The sequence below is a fragment of the Somniosus microcephalus genome, chromosome 33 (assembly GCF_052327205.1).
Source record: "Somniosus microcephalus isolate GS21.2 chromosome 33, FLI_Smic_1.0, whole genome shotgun sequence".
NCBI classification, from domain to species: Eukaryota; Metazoa; Chordata; class Chondrichthyes; order Squaliformes; family Somniosidae; genus Somniosus; species Somniosus microcephalus.
The window spans coordinates 28,730,294-28,751,410 of NC_141019.1; the positions used below are offsets into that span (position 1 = coordinate 28,730,294).

At 45.8% G+C, this 21,117-nt stretch overlaps 1 protein-coding gene across 2 annotated transcripts in view; it reads right to left on the reverse strand.

Moving 5' to 3' along the window:
• Positions 1-13,549: 13,549 nt before the first annotated feature.
• The window catches only part of LOC147097056 (uncharacterized), a 37,154-nt gene continuing 29,586 nt past the window's right edge, over positions 13,550-21,117 (reverse strand). For both annotated transcript variants that reach the window (XM_085972823.1, XM_085972822.1), the window contains 2 exons: positions 20,209-20,298; positions 13,550-18,173 (listed from right to left, as the gene is read on the reverse strand). In XM_085972823.1, the coding sequence (XP_085828949.1) occupies positions 16,248-18,173; positions 20,209-20,298 (2,016 nt within the window). In that variant the 3' untranslated portion in view covers positions 13,550-16,247. The remainder of the gene's footprint in view (positions 18,174-20,208; positions 20,299-21,117) is intronic.

Genomic DNA, 21,117 nt, shown 5'->3' on the forward strand with positions numbered 1-21,117 from the left:
TAACTCACACCAAGTCCCGTTCACCCATCACCCCTGTGCTCGCTGACCTACATTGGCTCCCAGTTAAGCAACACCTCGATTTCAAAATTCTTATCCTTGTTTTCAAATCCCTCCATGGCCTCGCCCCTCCCTATCTCTGTAATCCCCTTCAGCCCCACAACTCCCTGAGATATCTGAGCTCCTCTAATTCTGCCCTCTTGAGCCTCCCTAATTATAATCGCTCAACCATTGGTGGCCGTGCCTTCTGTTGCCTGGGCCCTAAGCTCTGGAATTCCCTCCCTAAACCTCTCTACCTCTCTTTCCTCCTTTAAGACGCTCCTTAAAACCTACCTCTTTGACCAAGCTTTTGGTCACCTGCCCTAATTTCTCCTTATATGGATCGGTGTCAAATTTTTTGTCTTAAAATACTCCTGTGAAGTGCCTTGGGCCATTTTACTATGTTAAAGGTGTTGTATAAATACAAGTTGTTGTTGTAGGAAGAATAGGGAGGTCACTTATCACTTGGAGGGTGCGAGTCTAGGTGGGGTAGAGGAACAAAGGGATCTCAGAGCACAAATACACCAATCACTAAAAGTTGTGACACAGGTTAGCAAGGCCATAAAAAAGCAAACCAAACGCTAGGGTTTATTTCTAGAGGTATAGAATTGAAAAGTAGGGAAGTTATGCTAAACCTGTATCGAACCTTGGTTAGACCACACTTGGAGTACTGTGCACAGTTCTGATCACCATATTATAAAATGCACTGGATATTAATATATTATGCACTAGCTGGGGGGGCCCGGCGTTGCCAAGCCTTTTTTGTAAAACAGCAGTTTACAGGGCCGCGCAGTTTACGGCCGGCCGCTGCCGCTCCCCCGCTCTGTGTCTCGGGTCGAGCGGTTGTGAGGCCCAGCCCGAGTGACCCCAACTCTGAACATATATTATATTATGCACTGGAGAGGGTGCAGAGAAGATTTACAAGGATGATACCAGAAATGCGAGGGTACACTTATCCAGAAAGGATGAACAGGCTGGGTCTCTTTTCTCTTGAAGAAAGGCTGAGGGGTGACCTAATAGAGGTCTTTAAAATTATGAAAGGTTTTGATAGAGTGGATACAGAGAGAATGTTTCCACTTGTGGGGGAAGAGCATAACTAGAGGCCATCAATATAAGATAGTCCCCAAGAAATCCAATGGGGAATTCAGAAGAAACTTCTTTACCCAGAGAGTGGTGAGAATGTGGAACTCGCTACCACAGGGAGTGGTTGAAGCGAATAGTATAGATGCATTTAAAGGGAGGCTGGACAAGTATACGAGGGGGAAGAGAATAGAGGGTTATGCTGATAGATTTAGATGAGGAAAGACGGGAGGAGGCTCGAGTGGAGCATAAACGCCGGCATGGACTGGTTGGGCCGAATGGCCTGTTTCTGTGCCGTATATGCTGTGTAACTGCATTGGTCTCATGACAGCCTATTTATGCCTTCTCCTGTCACTTCTGAACATGGTGGGTATCCCTAATAAGTCAAGTTACTGCAATTACAAGTTAATTGTTAAATCTGGGCATGCTATGTTGTACATGGCAGTGACTAGGGCAGATGTTTCAGTTCATAAAGGACTCAGTCTGTTTATGGAAACTACCTTCTAACCACAAACACGAGAGCAAGTATTGGGGGAAAAGCCCAAATTGTAACAGAGACAACAAGTAATATAATAAACCTACCTCAAAAATGTAAACCTCACATTTGTTTTCTCTCGTTCAAGTGGTGATTCAAAACATATTGAATTTTTGGGAGCCATTTTTACATGGCAAGATACAGTAAAGCAAAAACAGCATCTGAGCAAGTTTAGAGTATTTAGCTGCAAAGCATTAAGAAGCTGACTTTCCTGACTTCAAACGTTCGTTTCGTTTTGTTTCTGCTGCATAGAATCATAGAAATTTACGGCACAGGAGGAGACCATTTGGCCCATCGTGTCCGTGCCGGCCAAAAAAGAGCGATCCCGCCCAATGCCACTTTCCAGCTCTTGATCCGTAGCCCTGTAGGTTACGGCACTTCAAGTGCATAACCAAGTACTTTTTAAATGTGATGAGGGTTTCTGCCTCTACCACCCTTTCAGGCAGTGAGTTCCAGACCCCCACCACCCTCTGGGTGAAAAAAGTTCTCCTCAACTCCCCTCTAATCCTTCTACCAATTACTTTAAATCTATGCCCCCTGGTTATTGACCTCTCCGCTAAGGGAAATAGGTCCTTCCTATCCACTCTATCTAGGCCCCTCATAATTTTATACACCTCAATTAAATCTCCCCTCAGCCTCCTCTGTTCCAAAGAAAACAAACCCAGCCTGTCCAATCTTTCCTCACAACCAAAATTCTCCAGTATTTAAAAAAAAAATTATTTAACCGTATCTCCTGTTAAAACAGTCTGGCAGATTCAGAGTAAGTTACTTCCAATTCTGTCACCATGTAGCATTTGTTATGAAGTGTTAGGGGGGAAATCAGTTATGACTGTTCTGCCTGATCGCTATCCAACGACCAACAACTTGTATTTATATAGCGCCTTTAACGTAGTAAAACGTCCCAAGGTGCTTCACAGGAGTGTTTTAAGACAACAAATTTGATACCGAGCCACAGAAGAAGAAATTAGGGCAGGTGACTGTTATATCCGTGTATCTTAATGTTGTGTCCTTCAATAATCAGACAACAGACTGCAGGGAACGATCAACAGGTGTTTACTGAACGTGGTTCAAACTGCAACTGACTGTACAGATCACTACTCAGGGTTTATATACAGGTGTGGTCACTGCCGGTACTACAGGATACAGGAGCTGTAAAAAGTAGTTCTCCCCCTTAAAGGTACATACATTACAGTGACCAAAAGCTTGGTCAAAGAGGTAGGTTTTAAGGAGCATCTTAAAAGGAGGAGAGAGAGGTAGCGAGGCGGAGAGGTTTAGGGAGGGAATTCCAGAGCTTAGGGCCTAGGTAACAGAAGGCACGGCCACCAAAGGTTGAGCGATTATAATCAGGGATGCTCAAGAGGGCAGAATTAGAGGAACGCAGAGATCTCGGGGGGTTGTGGGGCTGAAGGAGATTACAGAGATAGGGAGGGGCGAGGCCATGGAGGGATTTGAAAACAAGGATGAGCCTGCTGGAAAGTGTGTATGTGGATGCTTCGTGAGGACAGGATCGGGCTTTGGTGTAGGACATTCCCACAGTTGGGCAGCCTGCCAACACTCGGTGTCAAGGCTCACACATAAAGAATGGCTGCCTGCGTGAGGTGCCAGAGGGCTACTGGTAACCATGGAGATGTTCTCCAGTATGAGTCAGCACCTGAAGGAAAGGGAAGACGAAAAAAAATCAAAGCGGCCAAACTGTTGCAATTTAAAGCTTTAAAAAAAATAGCATTTCTTGCCTTCCTCAGACAATCTGCAGCAGCAAGCAGACGTGTTGTATAATTGTTTCATTTCATCTGCTAGAATTTGGGCATGGCTGGCGTGGGGTGGGTGGGGGGTACCCTTTCAATGCCTGAACTGGAAAATTAAATTGTGTACCATCCAAGAGCCACAAGTTTTAATTATAATGTACTGATATTCCCGCTCAAACTACAATATCACGCAAGAATTTTTTGTGGCACTTTGTTTCCAATTATTAATTGAAATCTGATTGTATTCTCTCATTCCATCAATGTCACACAGTTCTTCTCTCACAATCGTCCCCCCCTGCCCCACCCAATTCTTTCCCTTATTTTTGATCCTTCTCTTCTCAATCTGAAGACTGGACTAGCCCATTCTATCACAAGAGAGTCAATGTACAACAACGACGTGTATTTATATAGCACCTTTAACGTAGTAAAATGTCCCAGGGCGCTTCACAGGAACATAAACAAAATTTGACACCGAGCCACATAAGGAGATATTAGGACAGGTGACCAAAAGCTTGGTCAAAGAAGTCGGTTTTAAGGAGCGTCTTAAAGGAGGAGAGAGAGGTAGAGAGGTTTAGGGAGGGAATTCCAGAGCTCAGGGCCCAGGCAGCTGAAGGCACGGCCGCCAATGGTGGAGCGATTAAAATCGGAGATGCTCACGAGGGCAGAATTGGAGGAGCGCAGAGATCTCGGGGGGGGGGGGGGGTTGTAGGGCTGGAGGAGGTTACAGAGTGAGGCCACAGAGGGATTTGAAAAGTAGGATGAAAATTTTAAAGCATTTTCCAGAGCCATTCTCGGCTGGTTTAGGGCTTGTGGTTTGTCACAGGCAGCATTACACCTTCGGGACATGCGTGCACATGACAAAGAGGGGGACAGAAAAAAAGAGCAGACTAAAGCAAGGCAATGTCTAACAGCAGATTGGAAAACTTTGGACGTTTGAGATCGTAACCTAGAAACCAGAACATAACACCAACCTCATTACTGAACATTAAAGTTTACAACTGTAAACTAGATATTGTAAAAAAAAATTCCTCTCCCAAGAACAGAATCAAATTAAAAGACCCATTTATTAGTTTATCTTGCTCTAAACTACGAGTAGTTCATGGCATCTTCCGATTAGGCACTTTACAGTCTTCCGGACTCAATATCGAGTTCAACAACTTCAGATCATAACCTCGGCCCCTATTATATTTTTTATCCACACTTTTGGTTTGTGCCTTTTCCTTTTTTTTCTCTCTCCCACATGGCAGCTGTCTTTCACTCTGCCAGCGCATTTCACACTTCATCTAGAGCCATTGTTTGTCTCTTTACCTGTCCTATTACTATCTCGCCTGTCATTTTAATTCACCGCCCCATTTCCATTCGGACCTCACCGTCCTCGGCCTCTTGCATTGTTCCACGGAAGCTCAACGTAAACTCGAGGAACAGCACCTCATCTTCCAATTAGGCACTTTACAGTCTTCCGGACTCAATATCGAGTTCCACAATTTCAGATCATAACCTCGGCCCCTATCCCCTATTACATTTTCACTTATTTTTTTATCCACACCTTTGTTCTGGTTTCCACACCTTTCCTTTTTTTCTCTCCCACATGGCAGCTGTCTCCCATTCTGCCAGCGCATTTCACACCTAATCTAGAGCCGTCTTTTGTCTCCACTAGTCCGATCACCATCTCGTCTCGTTTTGAATAATGTCTCTTCTCTTTTGTTCTCTCCCAGCCTGGCCTCTTAATCTATTTCATTCCCTGTGCCTCTTTAGTCTTGATAAAGGGTTTTGACCCGAAACATTGACTCTAATTTCTCTCCACGGATGTTGCCTGGCCTGCTGAGTTTTTCCAGCATTTTCTGTTGTTATTTCGGATTTCCAGCATCCGCAGTATTTTGCTATCGCAGTAGTTCATGGGACATTGTTGAAGCCAGGAAGATTAGGGGGAAAAAATATTGCAATTAGCACAAACTTTCAATTCAACTTGACATGGGAAGAGCTGCATAAACAAAAAGGGAAAAAAATATCTGCAGATGCTGGAAACCTGGAAAATAAAAAACAGAAAATACTGGAAACACTCAGCAGGTCAGGCAGCGTCTGTACAGGGGAGTTGACATTTTGGGCATGGAGCCTTGGTCAAAACAATTTTTGATAAAGTCTCCACAGATGCTGCATGAGCCTTTCCAGCATTTTCTGTTTTTGAAGAATTGCATAATGTCTATTTCCTAAAAAAATACCTACACCGTGAAACAAAGAATAGCTTGTTTTTTTAGTCAAGGGGAGCTTGGAGTTCAGCATCCCTCTGTTCACTTGTATATTGTACCACAGCTGATTACAGCATCAGTAAACAGTTACAATTAATTCACAAGGAGCCAAGCATGGCAGCCAGAGGCCGACCCGTGAAGAGAGAGAAGTAGGCCCCGGGCCGTGGAGCGTGCGACAGTGAAGAGGAGGCTGAATTGGAGCATTCACATCCCGACGATGTGTTCGGCGAGTCGGGCAGAGGAGCGCAGCGCAACGAGCAGCAGCAGCAGACTCACGACACGCTGCAGCACGTCGGCCGGCAGCTCCATTTTGGGTAACTCGCAGTCCGGATGGGAGGAGGGGAGCCGGGCATGGTGGACAGAGCGGGAGAAGCAGGCCACCACACGTGGAGCCGGCAACAGTGAGGAGGAGGCCGCGGTGAAGAGGAGGACGGAGCGGCTGAGGGACATCGTGCTCCCACTGCCACGGGAAGCCATTGTATTGACTCTGAACGCGGCGCTGTATGTATAGCTGACGCGTCCCTACGGGGAACAAGCATTCCATTGTACTTGTTACATATGGCAAATAAATCTAATCTGAATCGGAATCTGAATCAGAATCATAATCTACAGGCTGATTGCAGCCTTTGTTTTTCTACTTCAGGACTGAGTGTGTGGGCAAGGCAGCTAAACAAAGCAGTCAAAGACCCAATGAGATAAACTGGTTAGAAGAGTTTGACTTGATTGAAACATATAAGATCCTGAGGGGTCTTGACAGGGTGGATGTGGAGAGGATCTTTCCTCTTGCGAGAGAATCTAGAACTAGGGGTACAAAAAGAAAATACTGCAGATGCTGGAAATCTGAAATAAAAACAGAAAATGCTGGAGATACTCAGCAGGTCAGGCAGTGTCTGTGAAGAGAGAAAGAGAGTTAATGTTTCAGGTCGATGACCTTTCATCAGGGAGTAATCTGTGCCCTGTTAAATTGGAATTAAACTACACACACAGCTCAAATGATTAGCAATAAAGGTGGGGCGAAGGAAGGGTGCTACAATTGGGCTCAGTGACCCGGTGTGGGGAATTAGCTGGGTTCCTGCTCCTTATCACTATCCTACAAATTGTATGTGTGAGCATCAGGTGTGGTTTGGGCTCAGCTCAAATGCCATGCCAAGACTGGGCACCTGGGTGAGGTGCTGGAGGGCTGCTGATGCCCATGGAAGTGTACAGCACCTTCAGGAGAGGAGTGGGGATAAAACAAATCCCAACTTGGATGCAAGAATTACACAGCCGAGCTGTCAATCGCACTGTTCTCCAAGTAACAGAGCAGTCCTTTTTTAATTGACTAATTAATAAAACTGTGAAATTAAATGTGGTAAGTAAAGCCATTTTATTGCATCAGCCGTGGCTCAGTGGGTAGCGCTCTCGCCTCGGAGCCAGAAGGTTGTGGGTTCAAGTCCCACTCCAGAGACTTGAGCACAAAAATCTAGGCTGACACTCCCAGTGCGGTGCTGAGGGAGAGCTGCACTGTCGGAGGGGCCGTCTTTCGGCTGAGATGTTAAACTGAGGCCCCGTCTGCTCTCTCAGGTGGATGTAAAAGATCCCTTGGCACTATTTCAAAGAAGAGCAGGAGAGTTATCCCCGGTGTCCTGGCCAATATTTATCACTAAAACAGATGATCTGGTCATTATCACATTGCGTTTGCAACAGTGACTACACTTCAAAAGTACTTCATTGGCTGTAAAGCGCTTGGGACGTCCGGTGAAAGGCGCTATAGAAATGCAAGTCTTTCTTTCGAGTCCCTCTAGCTGAACGTGAGAAATCATTGGAGGCGAGAGTTCATTTGAGTCAGCGACTTTTATCTGTGACAATTCTCAGCTACTGATGTATAATAAGTATATGCACGATCACATTGCTGAGTTTACCAGAGAGACCTCTCCAAGCAGCTAATTCCTGGCTGGTTGAAAGAATCAGAATGCAAGCCTGAAAGAACTCTTGTTTTTACTGATGAAACAAAACAAAGTGCATTACATGATTCTTCATGTGCAAGGCCTCAGATTTACAGTTGTCATGGAAAATGGACAGAATTTGATACAATAGTGAAAAAAACAAGAATCTTGTGCAGTAAAAACAAAATTTGACTACCACTGCAAATCAGTGACCCTGCTCATTTGTATTTTTATAATTAGAAAAACAGTGACATTCCAGGAACTTACCAATTTTTTTAAAGAGAGAATTACACTAGCTTATGCACTGTTGCAGCTTTGAATCATCCGCTTTGCTGAGTTTTCAGTTTCAGCTGACATAGAATACTCCAGCACAGGAGGCCATTCGGCCCATTGAGTCCGCGCCGGCTCTTTCGAAGAGCAATCCAGTTAGTCCCACTCCCCCGCTCTTTCCCCATATCCCTGCAATTTTTTCTCCTTCAAGTATTTATCCAATTCCCTTTTGAAGGTTACTATTGAATCTGCCTCCACCACCCTATCAGGCAGCGCATTCCAAATCCTAACCACTCGCTGCGTAAAAAAGTTTTCCCTCATGTCGCCTCTGGTTCTTTTGCCAATCACCTTAAATCTGTGCCCTCTCATTATCGACCCATCAGCCATTGGAAACAGTTTCTCTTTATTTACCCTTCATGATTTTGAACACCTCTATCAAATCTTCTCTTAACCTTCTCTGTTCCACGGAGAACAACCCCAGCTTCTCCCGTCAATCTACATAACTGTAATCCTGCATCCCGGGATTTATTCCAGACATTAGTGTGGGGAAGCACTAAGTGAAGGATGGATCAGTCCAACAATGTTTTCTCACACCTTCTAGTGACCAACACAAGAATGGCATTAACAAAGGTCTGGGAGCAAGCTTCTTGGCTATCCTCTCAGGCAACTGGGGAAAAATAGGTGACAGCAAGAGATAAAAGGACTTTGGGCCATCTGCAAAGCACTTTGTAAGGCTCACTCATTATCATACTGTACCACATACACTATGAATGTAAGGGGTGGATAATGAAAACTGCCTTACCAGCATTACCCATATCCTGTAAACAGTAACTTCAAATGTCATTCACGAACAGCTGCAACCTCAAACTAAGCTGAAGAAACAAACAAATAATGTACATCGGACAGATAAAGCAGCTGGTCAGTGTGGTAAGGACAAGCTACAATGCCACAGTGCAGCCTGCAAGACTTACACAGGATCAGCTGAGGTTACCGCCCTCCCCTCCATGTATCAATCCTCTTTCCCTATTGAGAACTATCTTACCTGGAATACTCTTTTTAAAACACCGATTCTAAGGGGGCTCCACAATCTTTTCAGCCACTGTCAGGACCAATAATGGGTTTGTAAATAAGGGTTGCACTGTTTCTGTGTGGGAAGTATAAAGAGGCGGCCTGGGACACATTTTAGGACAGCTTCCTACCACCCCCGAAATGACAGGAAGGTCCTGGAATTTCTCCTGACAAATTGCCCTCAATCCTGGTTTGCTTCCTCGTTTACTGACCAGTGCTAACTGTAAGGGGAATTGAATGCAAAGAGTATGTTCCTGTAAGGCATACTTAGCCTGGAGGACTGCCATCACATTACACCACGTCTTCTCTTCTTAGGCAGTCCCTCTGATGACTTGCTTCCACATTAAAAATGAGTTCACAGGTGACTGATTAGTCCAATGCGGGACCTACAGTCTCTGTCACAGGTGGGGCAGATGGTGGTTGAAGGGGCGGGTGGGTGGGGTGCTTGGGTTGGTGTGCGCTCCTTGTGCATGCTCCCGGCGAAGAGACTCGAAGTGTTCAGCGCCTTCCCGGATGCTTCTCCTCCACTTTGTGCGGTCTTGGGCCAGGGATTCCCAGGTGTCGGTGGGGATGTTGCACTTTTTCAAGGAGGCTTTGAGGGTGTCCTTGAAGCGTTTCCTCTGCCCACCTGGGGCTCTCATCCATTGGCAGGATAGGCGCACCAACGTCAGTGTTCTCACTCAGGCCAACATCCCCAGCATCGAAGCTTTGACCACGCTTGATCAGCTCCGATGGACGGGTCACATCGTCCGCATGCCCGATACGAGACTCCCAAAACAAGCGCTCTACTCGGCCCCAGGTGCGCAGAGGAAATGCTTCAAGGACACCCTCAAAGCCTCCTTGAACGCCACTTGTACTGTAAGTATAGTTTGCCAACTTTGCTTGAATGTATGCCTGGGGGTGGAGGTTTCATTTGATGACAGAACGTTTGCTCGCTATTTGCACTTACCTTAGTTGAGTGTCTCAGTACCCTAGCATTCCTAAGATAATGTAAGATAACTGTCATAATACACAATTAAAAAAAAAAAAATCTCGCTGCACAAGTTGGACAGGAATGTTTTGGAATCACATTATGTAGACATATGTCATGTGTGCCAGGATTGGACAAAATCTATAAGCAAATTGCCCGTATACATCAATAACTTTGCTGTTTCTTGAAATGGGGGTCAACAGCAGACAGACAGCTGCATCTACACAGCCTCGAACACCAGGGAGACAAGCATGATGGTGGGCGAGGGACACGGGGAGGCTTAGAACATAAGAAACAGGAGCAGGAGTAGGCCAATCGGCCCCTCGAGCCTGCTCCGCCATTCTATAAGATCATGGCTGATCCAATCTTGGCCTTTCCCGCTCTCTCCCCGTACCCCTCGACTCCCTTGTAGTTCAAATGTCTGTCAATCTCCGCCTTGAATATATTCAGTGACTCCGCCTCCACAGCTCTCTGGGGTAGAGAATTCCAAAGATTCACGACCCTCTGAGAGAAGAAATTCCTCCTCATCTCTGTTTTAAATGGGCGACCCCTTATTCTGAAGCTATGACCCCTAGTTCTAGATACCCCACTAGGGGAAACATCCTCTCAGCATCCACCCTGTCAATCCCCCTCAGAATCTTATGTTTCAATAAGATCACCTCTCATTCTTCTAAACTCCAATGAGTATAGGCCCAACCTGCTCAACCTTTCCTCATAAGTCAACCCCTTCGTCCCAGGAATCAACCAAGTAAACCTTCTCCGCACTGCCTCCAATGAAAGAATATCCTTCCTTAAATATGGAGACCAAAACTGTACGCAGTGCTCCAGGTGCGGTCTCACCTTTTAAGAATGCAAAGTCGTTCTCTCCTGGGTTGCTCGCAAGTGCCCGGGAGATCAATCTTGCATTCCGGGGGACTCCTGGAATAATCAGGGAGGGTTGGCAACCCTAACTGCAAGCAGGAGCGAGCGTTCTGGTGAGCTCGGGCCAGTTTCGTGCTAAAATCCTACATTGAAATGATGGAAAACAGACAGCAGCAGCTTGTTGCCGATTAAAAGAGAGAAAGGAGTTTATTTACAACCAGCACAGTACAGGCAGTTCCTCCATAACCTGGCTTATTGAAAATCCTGTTGAACCTAGCTTAGCTTCAGGCGAATGTAATCCTTTTGTTCAGGCCTTTGCTCTCTGGAGCCAGTGTGTTGCTTTAGTTTATTTTCTGTGGCCTTCTGCCAGTGATTGAACAGTGCTGCCCGGATCTTGCCTATACCTAGTAGGATATACTCGAGTTCCTATCTCTATCTTAACTGTCCCTGCTTTATCAATAGCTCTCACCCCCAGCTCTTGCCTGCCAAGACCCCTCCACAAGGGAAAATCATTCCAGGAGAGGGGAATGTGCGCACTCATCGTGTAAAACTGTGGGGAAAGCTTCTGTGCCGCGGTAGGCTCAAGTTTGTTACAAGTCAGGCTGCATCAGAGGAGACAGGAACAGAGATTTCCACCGAATGAAAATTCCTGTGTGGGCTTTTCCCATTGCGAGAGAAATCTGCATCCACTCCCCCAGCTGACAGTTTCAACCAATAAATTGACGCCAATTGTCCCAATTCCAAATCCACTGTTTGGGGGCCATTGTTAAAAACATCTATTTTCCACTTCAGTCACATCGCCCAACTCCACCCTTGCCTTGGCTCATCCGCTGCTGAACCCCTCATCCATGCCTTTGTTACCTCTAGACTTGACTATTCCAACGCACTCCTGGCTGGCCTCCCACATTCTACCCTACATAAACTTCAGGTCATCCAAAACTCGGCTGCCCGTGTCCTAACTCGCACCAAGTCCTGTACACCCATCACCCCTGTGCTCGCTGACCTACATTGGCTCCCCGTTAAGCAGCGCCTCGATTTCAAAATTCTCATCCTTGTTTTCAAATCCCTCTATGGCCTCGCCCCTCCCTATCTCTGTAATCTCCTCCAGCCCCACAACCCTCTGAGCTATCTGCGCTCCTCTAATTCTGCTCTTTGAACATCACGCATTTGAATCGCTCCACCATTGGCGGCCGTGCCTTCTGTTGCCTTGGCCCCAAGCTCTGGAATTCCCTCTGAAACCCCTTTTTCCTCCTTTAAGACGCTCCTTAAAACCTACCTCTTCGACCAAGCATTTGGTCACCTGTCCTAATGTCTCCTTATGTGGCTCAGTGTCAAATTTTGTTTCAGAACGCTCCTGTGAAGCACCTTGGGACGTTTTACTCTGTTAAAAAGCGCTATATAAATGCAAGTTATTGTTGTTGGAACTATTCTGGTGGTGCACCTCCAACAGTTCTTGGAACTAAGCATGTTCAGTATAGAGCTTAAAGCAACAGGAGAATAAAACCAATGTTGGAAACCAAATAAAAACTGGAAAACCTTCATCAGAATTGGAAACCGGGAAAAATAGTGTGTGTTTATTGGACTGAACAAAGTAAAGCGGGCAGAAGTTAAGAGCTGTCTATGCCAATGTCAGGGAGAAACAGTTAAGGGGTTTAATAGCTGGTTAACAGGTTGCTTAAAAAAGTGGAAAGAGGAAAAGTGTGGGTGATATATAAAGATCCACCAGGCATTGAAGGCATTAGAAAGACAAAGGGGAAGTGAAAACAGTTCAAAAATGGAAGGGATAGAAGTGGAAAATGGATGAAAAAAAAAAAGGCGGAAAAATGAAGCTTATAGCCAAGGTCCCAAGGTGTCAATGTTCAGACCAGAGGGCTGCAGAACGTCCAGGGAAAGATGAAATAATGTCCTGAAGTTTGCATCCAGGACAAAGCAGCCCGTTTGATTGGCACCCCATCCACCACCTTAAACATTCACTCCCTCCACCACCGGCGCACCGTGGCTGCAGTGTGTACCATCTACAAGATGCACTGCAGCAACTCGCCAAGGCTTCTTCGGCAGCACCTCCCAAACCCGCGACCTCTTCCACCTAGAAGGACAAAGGCAGCAGACACATGGGAATACCACCTCCTCCAAGTCACACACCGTCCTTAGAAGTATATCGGCTGTTCCTTCATCGTCGCTGGGTCAAAATCCTGGAACTCCCTCCCTAACAGCACTGTGGGAGCACCTTCACCACACGGACTGCAGCGGTGGCTCATCACCACCTTCTCAAGGGCAATTAGGGATGGACAATAAATATTGGCCTTGCCAGTGACGCCCACATACCGTGAACGAATAAAACCAAAGCTTGGTTGGACCAGTGTAGAGCCAAGGACAACGAGGTCAGAGTGGAAATGGGAGGAGAAATTAAAGTGGGGAGCCACAGGGAGGTCAAGGTCACACTTGCAGAAAGAACAGATACGTTTGACAAAGCGATTACCCAATCTGCATTTGGTCTCCCCAATATAAAAGGGATTGCACTGTGAGCAGCGAATATGGAACTAGATTGGAGGGTTAAAAACGTGTAAATTACTGTCTAACCCGGAAGCAGTGGTTGGAGCCTGGACATAAGGTAGTAAGACGGATGTACTGTTCTCATATCTACACAGGTGCAAAAACACATACCTGAATCAATCTGATCTCAATGCAAAATGCATGCAAATATTATTTTGAACATGTTTCGATGAAGCATTTTGTACAGCTGCAGCAGTGGAAATAACAAACTCAAGACGGTGTGCCCCTGAAACAGGGATGGGCAACATCAAAAGAATACATCTTGTTCATTTAGATTTTATTGTCCCAGCTCAAAAGTACAAGAATATGAAAAACTGTTTACTGATCACTGTCAAAACTGACTCAACATCCAGTACATTGATCACACCCTCTAGTGGAAGAAAGCATGCATTACAGGAAGCTGCAGATTTCAGCATTCAGTACTTTTGAGGGCTACAGCACATTTGACATCCTGTTAAAATAGGAACGCTTCCGAATTCAAATACCATGATTTGAGAAAACCAGCGACATTAGGGCCCTCACAGGTTGTGCCACAGCGAAGCAGTATTGCAGAGGCGTCGACCCTCACAGTGACATTCCAGTCTGAGCTGGTCCCATCCGGAGAGGAAACATCAGAGGCAGGTCCAGCTGCACTCTTAAAACATCCCTTAATGGCTCGGGAGGGGCGTCAACAGTGGAGAGGAAGTGTGTCACCCATCGCTTTGTGGCAGAGGTGTGGTGGGCGACACAGGGAACATTCCACAGCAGAAGCAAAAGCTACAGATGCACAGGCACGATGGGCCGAATGGCCTCTTTCTGTGCTAGATCATTCTATGAGATGCAAGAATTGGGTCTCAATTTTATTTTAGAACGGTGGGGGGGGGGGATTTTCAACTGCTGAATGCCCGTTTCTTGCCTGACACTTATTTGCCTAATTCGATTTTTAGTCAGGCCTTAGGTGCCCAGCACTCCTGCCCAAAACAGGCAGAGAGACTAGGCTTGAATGTGCAAATTGGGAGTCCTACGCCGACTGTACGACCCCAATTACAATTTGAACGTTCAAGTGGGCGGAGCATGCACCGGGCACGCTAGTCCCCAGTTGTACTTGGTGTTGAACGGGCTAACTGGCGGTCCTTAAAAAGGGAACTGCTGCAAGCTGCTCAGGAAAAGGGGAGTTTTTTGTTTAATCGATTTTTGCAGGGCCAGGAGCAGTCAGGACCCAGTTCTTCACCCCCCTCCCCCCCCCCCGCCGACTGGATCAGTGCAAAAGCTCGGGCCTCCCGACAATGGGCGACTTCAGGCCCGTCTTGGGACCAAGTTGAAAATCCACCCCACCCCTCTGCCATTGCATTGAACAGTAATTTTTGTTGACCTACGCAAGATAGTGAGATGGGTGCCTTTTACCTCTCTCTTACCTACCTGCCCTCTTGGTTGAGGAATGGAGGCCAAAAGATGAGCCAAAATAAGTAATAGGTGATAGTAAGAAAGACAGCCAATGAAGTACTTTTTGAAGTGTAGTCACTGTTGTAATGTCAGAAACGCAGCAGCCAATTTGCGCACAGCAAGCTCCCACAAACAGCCATGTGATAATGACCAGATAATCTGTTTTAGTGATGTTGATTGAGGGATAAATATTGGCCAGGACACTGAGGATAACTCCCCTGCTCTTCTTCGAAATAGTGCCCTGGGATCTTTTACATGCACCGGAGAGAGCAGACGGAGCCTCGGTTTAATGCCTCATCTGAAAATAGTGACACACTAAGCTTGAAATGCTATGGAAATACTAAATTCTAACCTCTAATATAGATTGAAGCCACACCAATAGCCTGAGCTTCTGTGATTCTATCCTTGGACACATTCCTAAATTCTCTCCCTTGCGTTCCTAAAACCACCAACTGAGGCTGGGATACACTTCCGGTGCGACAGGAAACCGATACAGGCAGATCTGCAGAAGCTCGTACGGAATTGCCACGACATTCACACAAGTCCGTACAGATTTACTGCTAATTTCTTCAGACCCTGGGAGGTTTGTCCAGGCTTGTACAGGTTTCTTGCCACACCAGCAGCTCTCCAGTAACTCCTGCTAATTCTTTGTTTGTAACCCTAGATAGTGACGGTCAGCAGACTATTCTCTTGGGAGAGGCATTACAGCAAAACCCAATCCCATCCTCACCAGATGCCCATACACCAACAAGATTTGGGGCAGGGGTTTTATAGCAATTAAAAGGAGGAACACTGACCAGTTTTTACACTTCCTAATCCAGGGGCACCGAGGTGACTCAGCACAGACTGCCGACTGATTCTGGGACCTTCCTGGAAAGACTACAGATGATGGAAAGCGGAAATAAAAACAGAAAAGGGTGGAAATACGCAGCCAGTCAAGTCAGCATCTGTGGGGAGAAAAGACAGCTTATGGCTTGTCAGGTGTGTAAGACAGCTTATTGCTGTGTCTCGCTGGCATTTTGTGCTTTGATTTGGGAGTATATAGTGCTAAATGTCAGAGTGAAGGACACAGTGACAGACTGAAGGCTTAGTTACTGAGCCAGTGTCGATTCAGAAGTCATCAAGGGTGTTGGGGGGGGAAAAAAAAAAATAGATTAAACGCCTGGTTCTAACCAGGTATTTTGCACATTATAAAAAGGTGTGCACTACACTGAACGCCTCATAACACAAAGTAAAATAGCCTTATAATGAAGATGGGATGCACTCTTATTTATTCCTTTGTCAATTAATAGTCTAAGACACAAAATATCAGGGGAAACAAAAATAAAACTATGTTTCCACTTATTTACATTCTATTAAGTGTGATTTACTTTTCAAATAAAAAGTGAAGATTACAAAAGTAAGAATTGGCGTTAAGACAAAAAAAAAAATTGGCGTTAAGACGATTCAAAGATCCTATTTAAATTTGCGCAAAGTTCATGCAACTTTGAAGAAGCCTTTCTCCTATACTCCAGAGTTGAAAGACCTGACCAAGTCCTACGAAGCCTGGCATGTGTCTCGGTGTTTAAGGTGTCGCTTGGGGCTCTCGCTTGTACTTAAATTTTCCCTCAACTCCGTGTCGTCATTAGTTGCTGTGCCTTCAGGATCATCTTCAGTGTTTGGGTTCCTTTCTGGAGCGCGTGTGTCCGTCTTTGGTTCAGGCACTATGCTTTCTGCTGCATCGTGCATCTCCTCATCGGAGAGATCATCCACTACTCCTTCAGCTCCTTCAAGGAGTTCTGTCACTGCTTTGGTCCCCTCAGGGACTGGCTGCTCTCGTACACCTTCCACCAGTCCCTTCCTACTCAACTCATCATTATTTTTTTCCTCAATCCCACCACATACATATTCTTCATTCGGTTCTTTTAGTTCCTCTTCTGTTTCCCCATCTGTCTCACCCCTGTGACCATCAACACGGTCCTCCCTGTTCTCTTTCCCCTCACTTTCTGTGAAACTCTTCTGCCGTGTCACTACTTTTTTAGTCAGTTGCTCCAACATGTCAAATGCCCCCTTCTCCTTCCCCCCATTGTTCTGTTCAGAGCCACTTTCATTCTGTGTTTCTTTTCCTTCTACCTGTGCTTGTCCATCCATTACAGTTTTCTGCTCTCCCATGTCGAAATCAACATTTGTTTCATTCCTCTCCTCGTCTTTTTCTCGAGTGTCCCCTTGTGATAGACCTTCTCTTGCATCTACTTCTTCTTTGGCATTCTCTCCCTCTCTCAGTTTGTCTTGCTCTCTGGTTCTGCTGTCCTCTCCTTCGTTCACTTTATCTATAGATCCTTGTAGCCGTCTGTCCAGTTCTTGATTCTTTACAGGATTTTCATTCTCTAGTTGTTCCGCATCCTCAAATACTTCCTTGCCATGCTGTTCATCCTGGTCCAGCCACACATCCCGTTTCAGCTTCACAGAATCTCCATCTTTCACAAAGTTTGAAACGGTTTCCTCCGTGAACTGAAACTGTTTGGTGACCTCTCCTCCCTCTCTGCCACTCTCCAGCCATTTACCCTGAGCTCTTCCACCAGCCAAATCCTCTCCACCACTTTCCATTTCTTCAGCCTGATTATCCATGTTCTTGTAACCAAGTTCTGAAGCTACCGTTTCCCGCGTCTTCGCTTTCGTTCCCTCCCATCTGGACTCTCCAGGGGTCATTCTGTGGTCTTGCATCAAATCCACTTGCTGAAGAACCTCCGTCATGCTTCCACAAACTCCCACTGGTTTTTCTTTTACCATCTCCAAGTTTTTACCACCACTCATTTCCATCATTATTTTTTTCTCTCCTTCAACTTGCTTTCTTACTCCCCCTTCCACTGTGTTACTCAATCGCTCTTCATTGGATACTTCCTCTCTTGTTCCAGCCTCATCTCCCTCATTCATTTCCCTTTTGTGTACAGTGCCCTCGGAAGCAACGTTACTTACCTCCAATATTCGCTCTCTCTGTTCTTTTTCCTCGTGGTCTTTGGTTTCCTTATACTTTGCGTCCTTTTCTTCACTCCCCAATTCCAACTGTTCTAAAGCTTCACTTCTACTGTCTGCCATAACTTTATTCGACTGGTCTCGCTGAATCTCAGAACGATGAATGCTGTTCACTTTTTCTATAACTGTTACATTCTCACTATCCTTAATCAGACCAGTGGATTCTTCCACACGTGCATCATCAGCACCCTGTTGGGTGACTATGCTCACTCTTCCCTCTTGTGCTTTTCCATTGGAGATATCTCCAGCTGTTTTATGCTGCCTGTTGGATTTGGTTTCAAAGCTGCCATTTCCTGAGCGTTTCTGCGCTACATCTGCAAGTTTCTCCACAGTGCGTTCCCCCCCATTGTCGGATTTAAACTCCATTATCTTTGCAGCCGAGTCTCCCTGATGTCCGAGGTTGCTCGGAATCTCTTTAGCCATATTCTCTCTGGCAGCCATTTCAGTGTCCTGTGGAAAAACAACATGAGTTAACTTGTAATGGAAATTACAGGTGTAGCAGGGATGGCCTATTGCACATATATGACAATTGTTTTTGAATGTACAAGCAGTCACCTGTTGGCCAGCTCAGTTACTTGCCCCCATTTGGTAGCTAAGGAGGAAGATGAGAAGAAAAAAGACTTGCATTTCTATAGCGCCTTTCACGACCGCCGCCCTTTAAAGTATTTTTTGAAGTGTAGTCACTGTTGTAACGTGGCAGCCAATTTGCTGTTTGTGGGAGCTTGCTGTGCGCAATGTGATAATGACCAGATCGTCTGTTTTTGTGATGTTGGGATAAATATTGGCCAGGACACCAGGGAGAACTTCCCTGCTCCTCTTCAAAATAGTGGCCATGGGATCTTTTACATCCACCTGAGAGAGCAGACGGGGCCTCGGTTTAACGTCTCATCCGAAAGACAGCCCCTCCGACAGTGCGGCACTCCCTCAGCACTGCACTGGGAGTGTCAGCCTAGATTTTTGTGCTCGAGTCTCTGGAGTGGGACGTGAACCCACAACCTTCTGACCCAGAGGCGAGGGTGCTGCCCACTGAGCCACAGCTTTATAAATCACTGGTTAGACCTCAGCTCCAGTGTTGTGGCCATTGAATGGCGGAACAGGCTCGAGGAGCTGAATGACCTGTTCCTATGGAAGGATGTCAAAGCCTTGGAGAGGGTGCAGAGGAGATTTACTAGAATGGTACCAGGGATGAGGGATTTCAGTTATGTGGAGAGACTGGAAAAGGTTGGATTGTTCTCCTTCAAGCAGAGAAGGTTATGGGGAGATTTAATAGAGGTGCTCAAAATTAGGAAGGGTTTTGATATAGATAGGGAGAAACTGTTTCCACTGGCAGTGAGTGCGATAGCCAGAGGAAACAGATTTAAGGTAATTGGCAAAAGGACCAAGGGGGAAGATGAGGAGAACTTTTTTTAGGCAGTGAGTTTCTATGATCTGGAATGCGCTGCCTGAAAGGGCGGTGGAAGCAGATTCAATAGAAACTTTCAAAAGGGAATTGGATAAATACTGGAAAAGGAACATTTTCAGGGCGAGGGGTAAGAGCAGGATCTAATTGGATAGTTCTTTCAAAGAGCTGGCTGAGGCACAATGGGCCGAATGGCCTCCTTCTGTGCTGTAATTCTATATGAGGGAAATTAAATAAAAATAAAAATCAACTCGGGGCTTTATAATTAGGAAATGGAACTTTGAAAAAAATATATTGTGCAATATTGACATCCTGTCTCAGGTTGGGACACATTACAGGGACATAAAATGATGCATTGAAGGACTGACAGTTCAGCGTATTCCGACAGTATTCCTCGTCGGCCGTGCTCATCATCTCCTTGGGTCCAGTGGGATGGGGGACAATCGGGTACGGTAGCACAGTGGTTATGTTACTGGACTAGTAATCCAGAGGCCTGGACTAATAATCTGGAGACAGGAGTTCAAATCCTACTATAGCTGGGGAATTTAAATTCAGTTAATTAAATAAATCAGGAAAAAAAAGCTAGCCTCAGTAATGGTTGTAAAAACCCATCTGGTTCACTAATGTCCTTTAGGGAAGGAAATCTGCCGCCCTTACCCGGTCTGGCCTATATGTGACTCCAGGCCCACAGCAATGTGGTTGGACTCTCAACTGCTACGAAAGACAATAAGCACGGACTGCAGCGTACGACGGCTCACCACCTTCGAGAGCAATTGGGGATGGGCAATAAATGCTGGTCTTGCCAGCGACGCCCACATCCCGTGAATGAATTAATAAAAAAAGCACATTGGGCTTTAGGCTTGAGCGATTCATGGCCTGAGAGTTCAGGAGGGTGGCGAGGAACTGGTAAACATCTGTGGGGGCCGGAGGAGGAACTGGGTGAAAGGGTTAGGCAGATTACACTTGACACCCAAAACTTCCAAGAGAATTTTTTACCGTTGATCAAATGTAATTTCCCCAAGGTCCGGGGGGGGGGGGGGGGGGTGCAATGCACTGCAAGCCAGACTTTGCTTTAATACCTCTTACCTCACTTTTCTTTCGTTCTTCCAGCTGCTCCTCCATGCAATTAATCTTCTGCTGCAAGACATGCTTGGCAACTTTCTCTGTCTCCAGTTCCTGTTAATGAGATTGAGAAAACAACAATCACTCAACAGCAAACAGATTGCATTTTTATTTCTTTTTAAATTTACCGTCCTTTTGTACTTAAGTCGAGGGATGCTATTGCTTGGAAAGGAAAGATCTTGTTTCTTTTTGCCTCAAACACATCCAGGCCACACGGAGGGTAAAGCTCACTCTATACTGTCGCAACGATGTGCTTTAACCCCCAGCCTGTGAAGAGCACCCTTGTTCCTCCAGTGACATCTCCTAGACCAGATAGTCTTGTGCCCTAAATAACAGAAGACGCTGGAAAAACTCCGCAGGCCAGGGCAACATCCGTGGAGAGAGAAACAGAGTCAACGTTTCAGGTCGAAGACCCTTCGTCAGAATTATTACATCCGTGAATGATTGAGACACGGACAGCAGGAGTTGAACAAAACACGTCTTTACTGATGGAAGTCAATAGTGAAACTGAAAACAACAGAGGTTCACTAGTGCCTTTTATACAGGGGTGGTCACTGCCGGTACTGCAGTCTGAGACCAGTTATTCTCTTAAAGGTACATAAACAATTCCTCCCCTTTTAGATGAACAGTACATAACATTCATTTAACAACTAAATGATAACTAATTACAATCACAATTACGGCTGCTAGATACATTGGTTAAGTTTAAGCAATTATAAGTTCAGTCTTTGAGGAGGCTTCCTGATTCTGTCTGGATAACGCCTCTTTTGGGTATCAGGTTCTTCTGGCAATGTTGAGTCAGGATCAATGTCGTTGTTTGGTTCATCTGCTTCCAATATTACCAGTTCTGCGGTAGCTGCAATTGGAATGTCG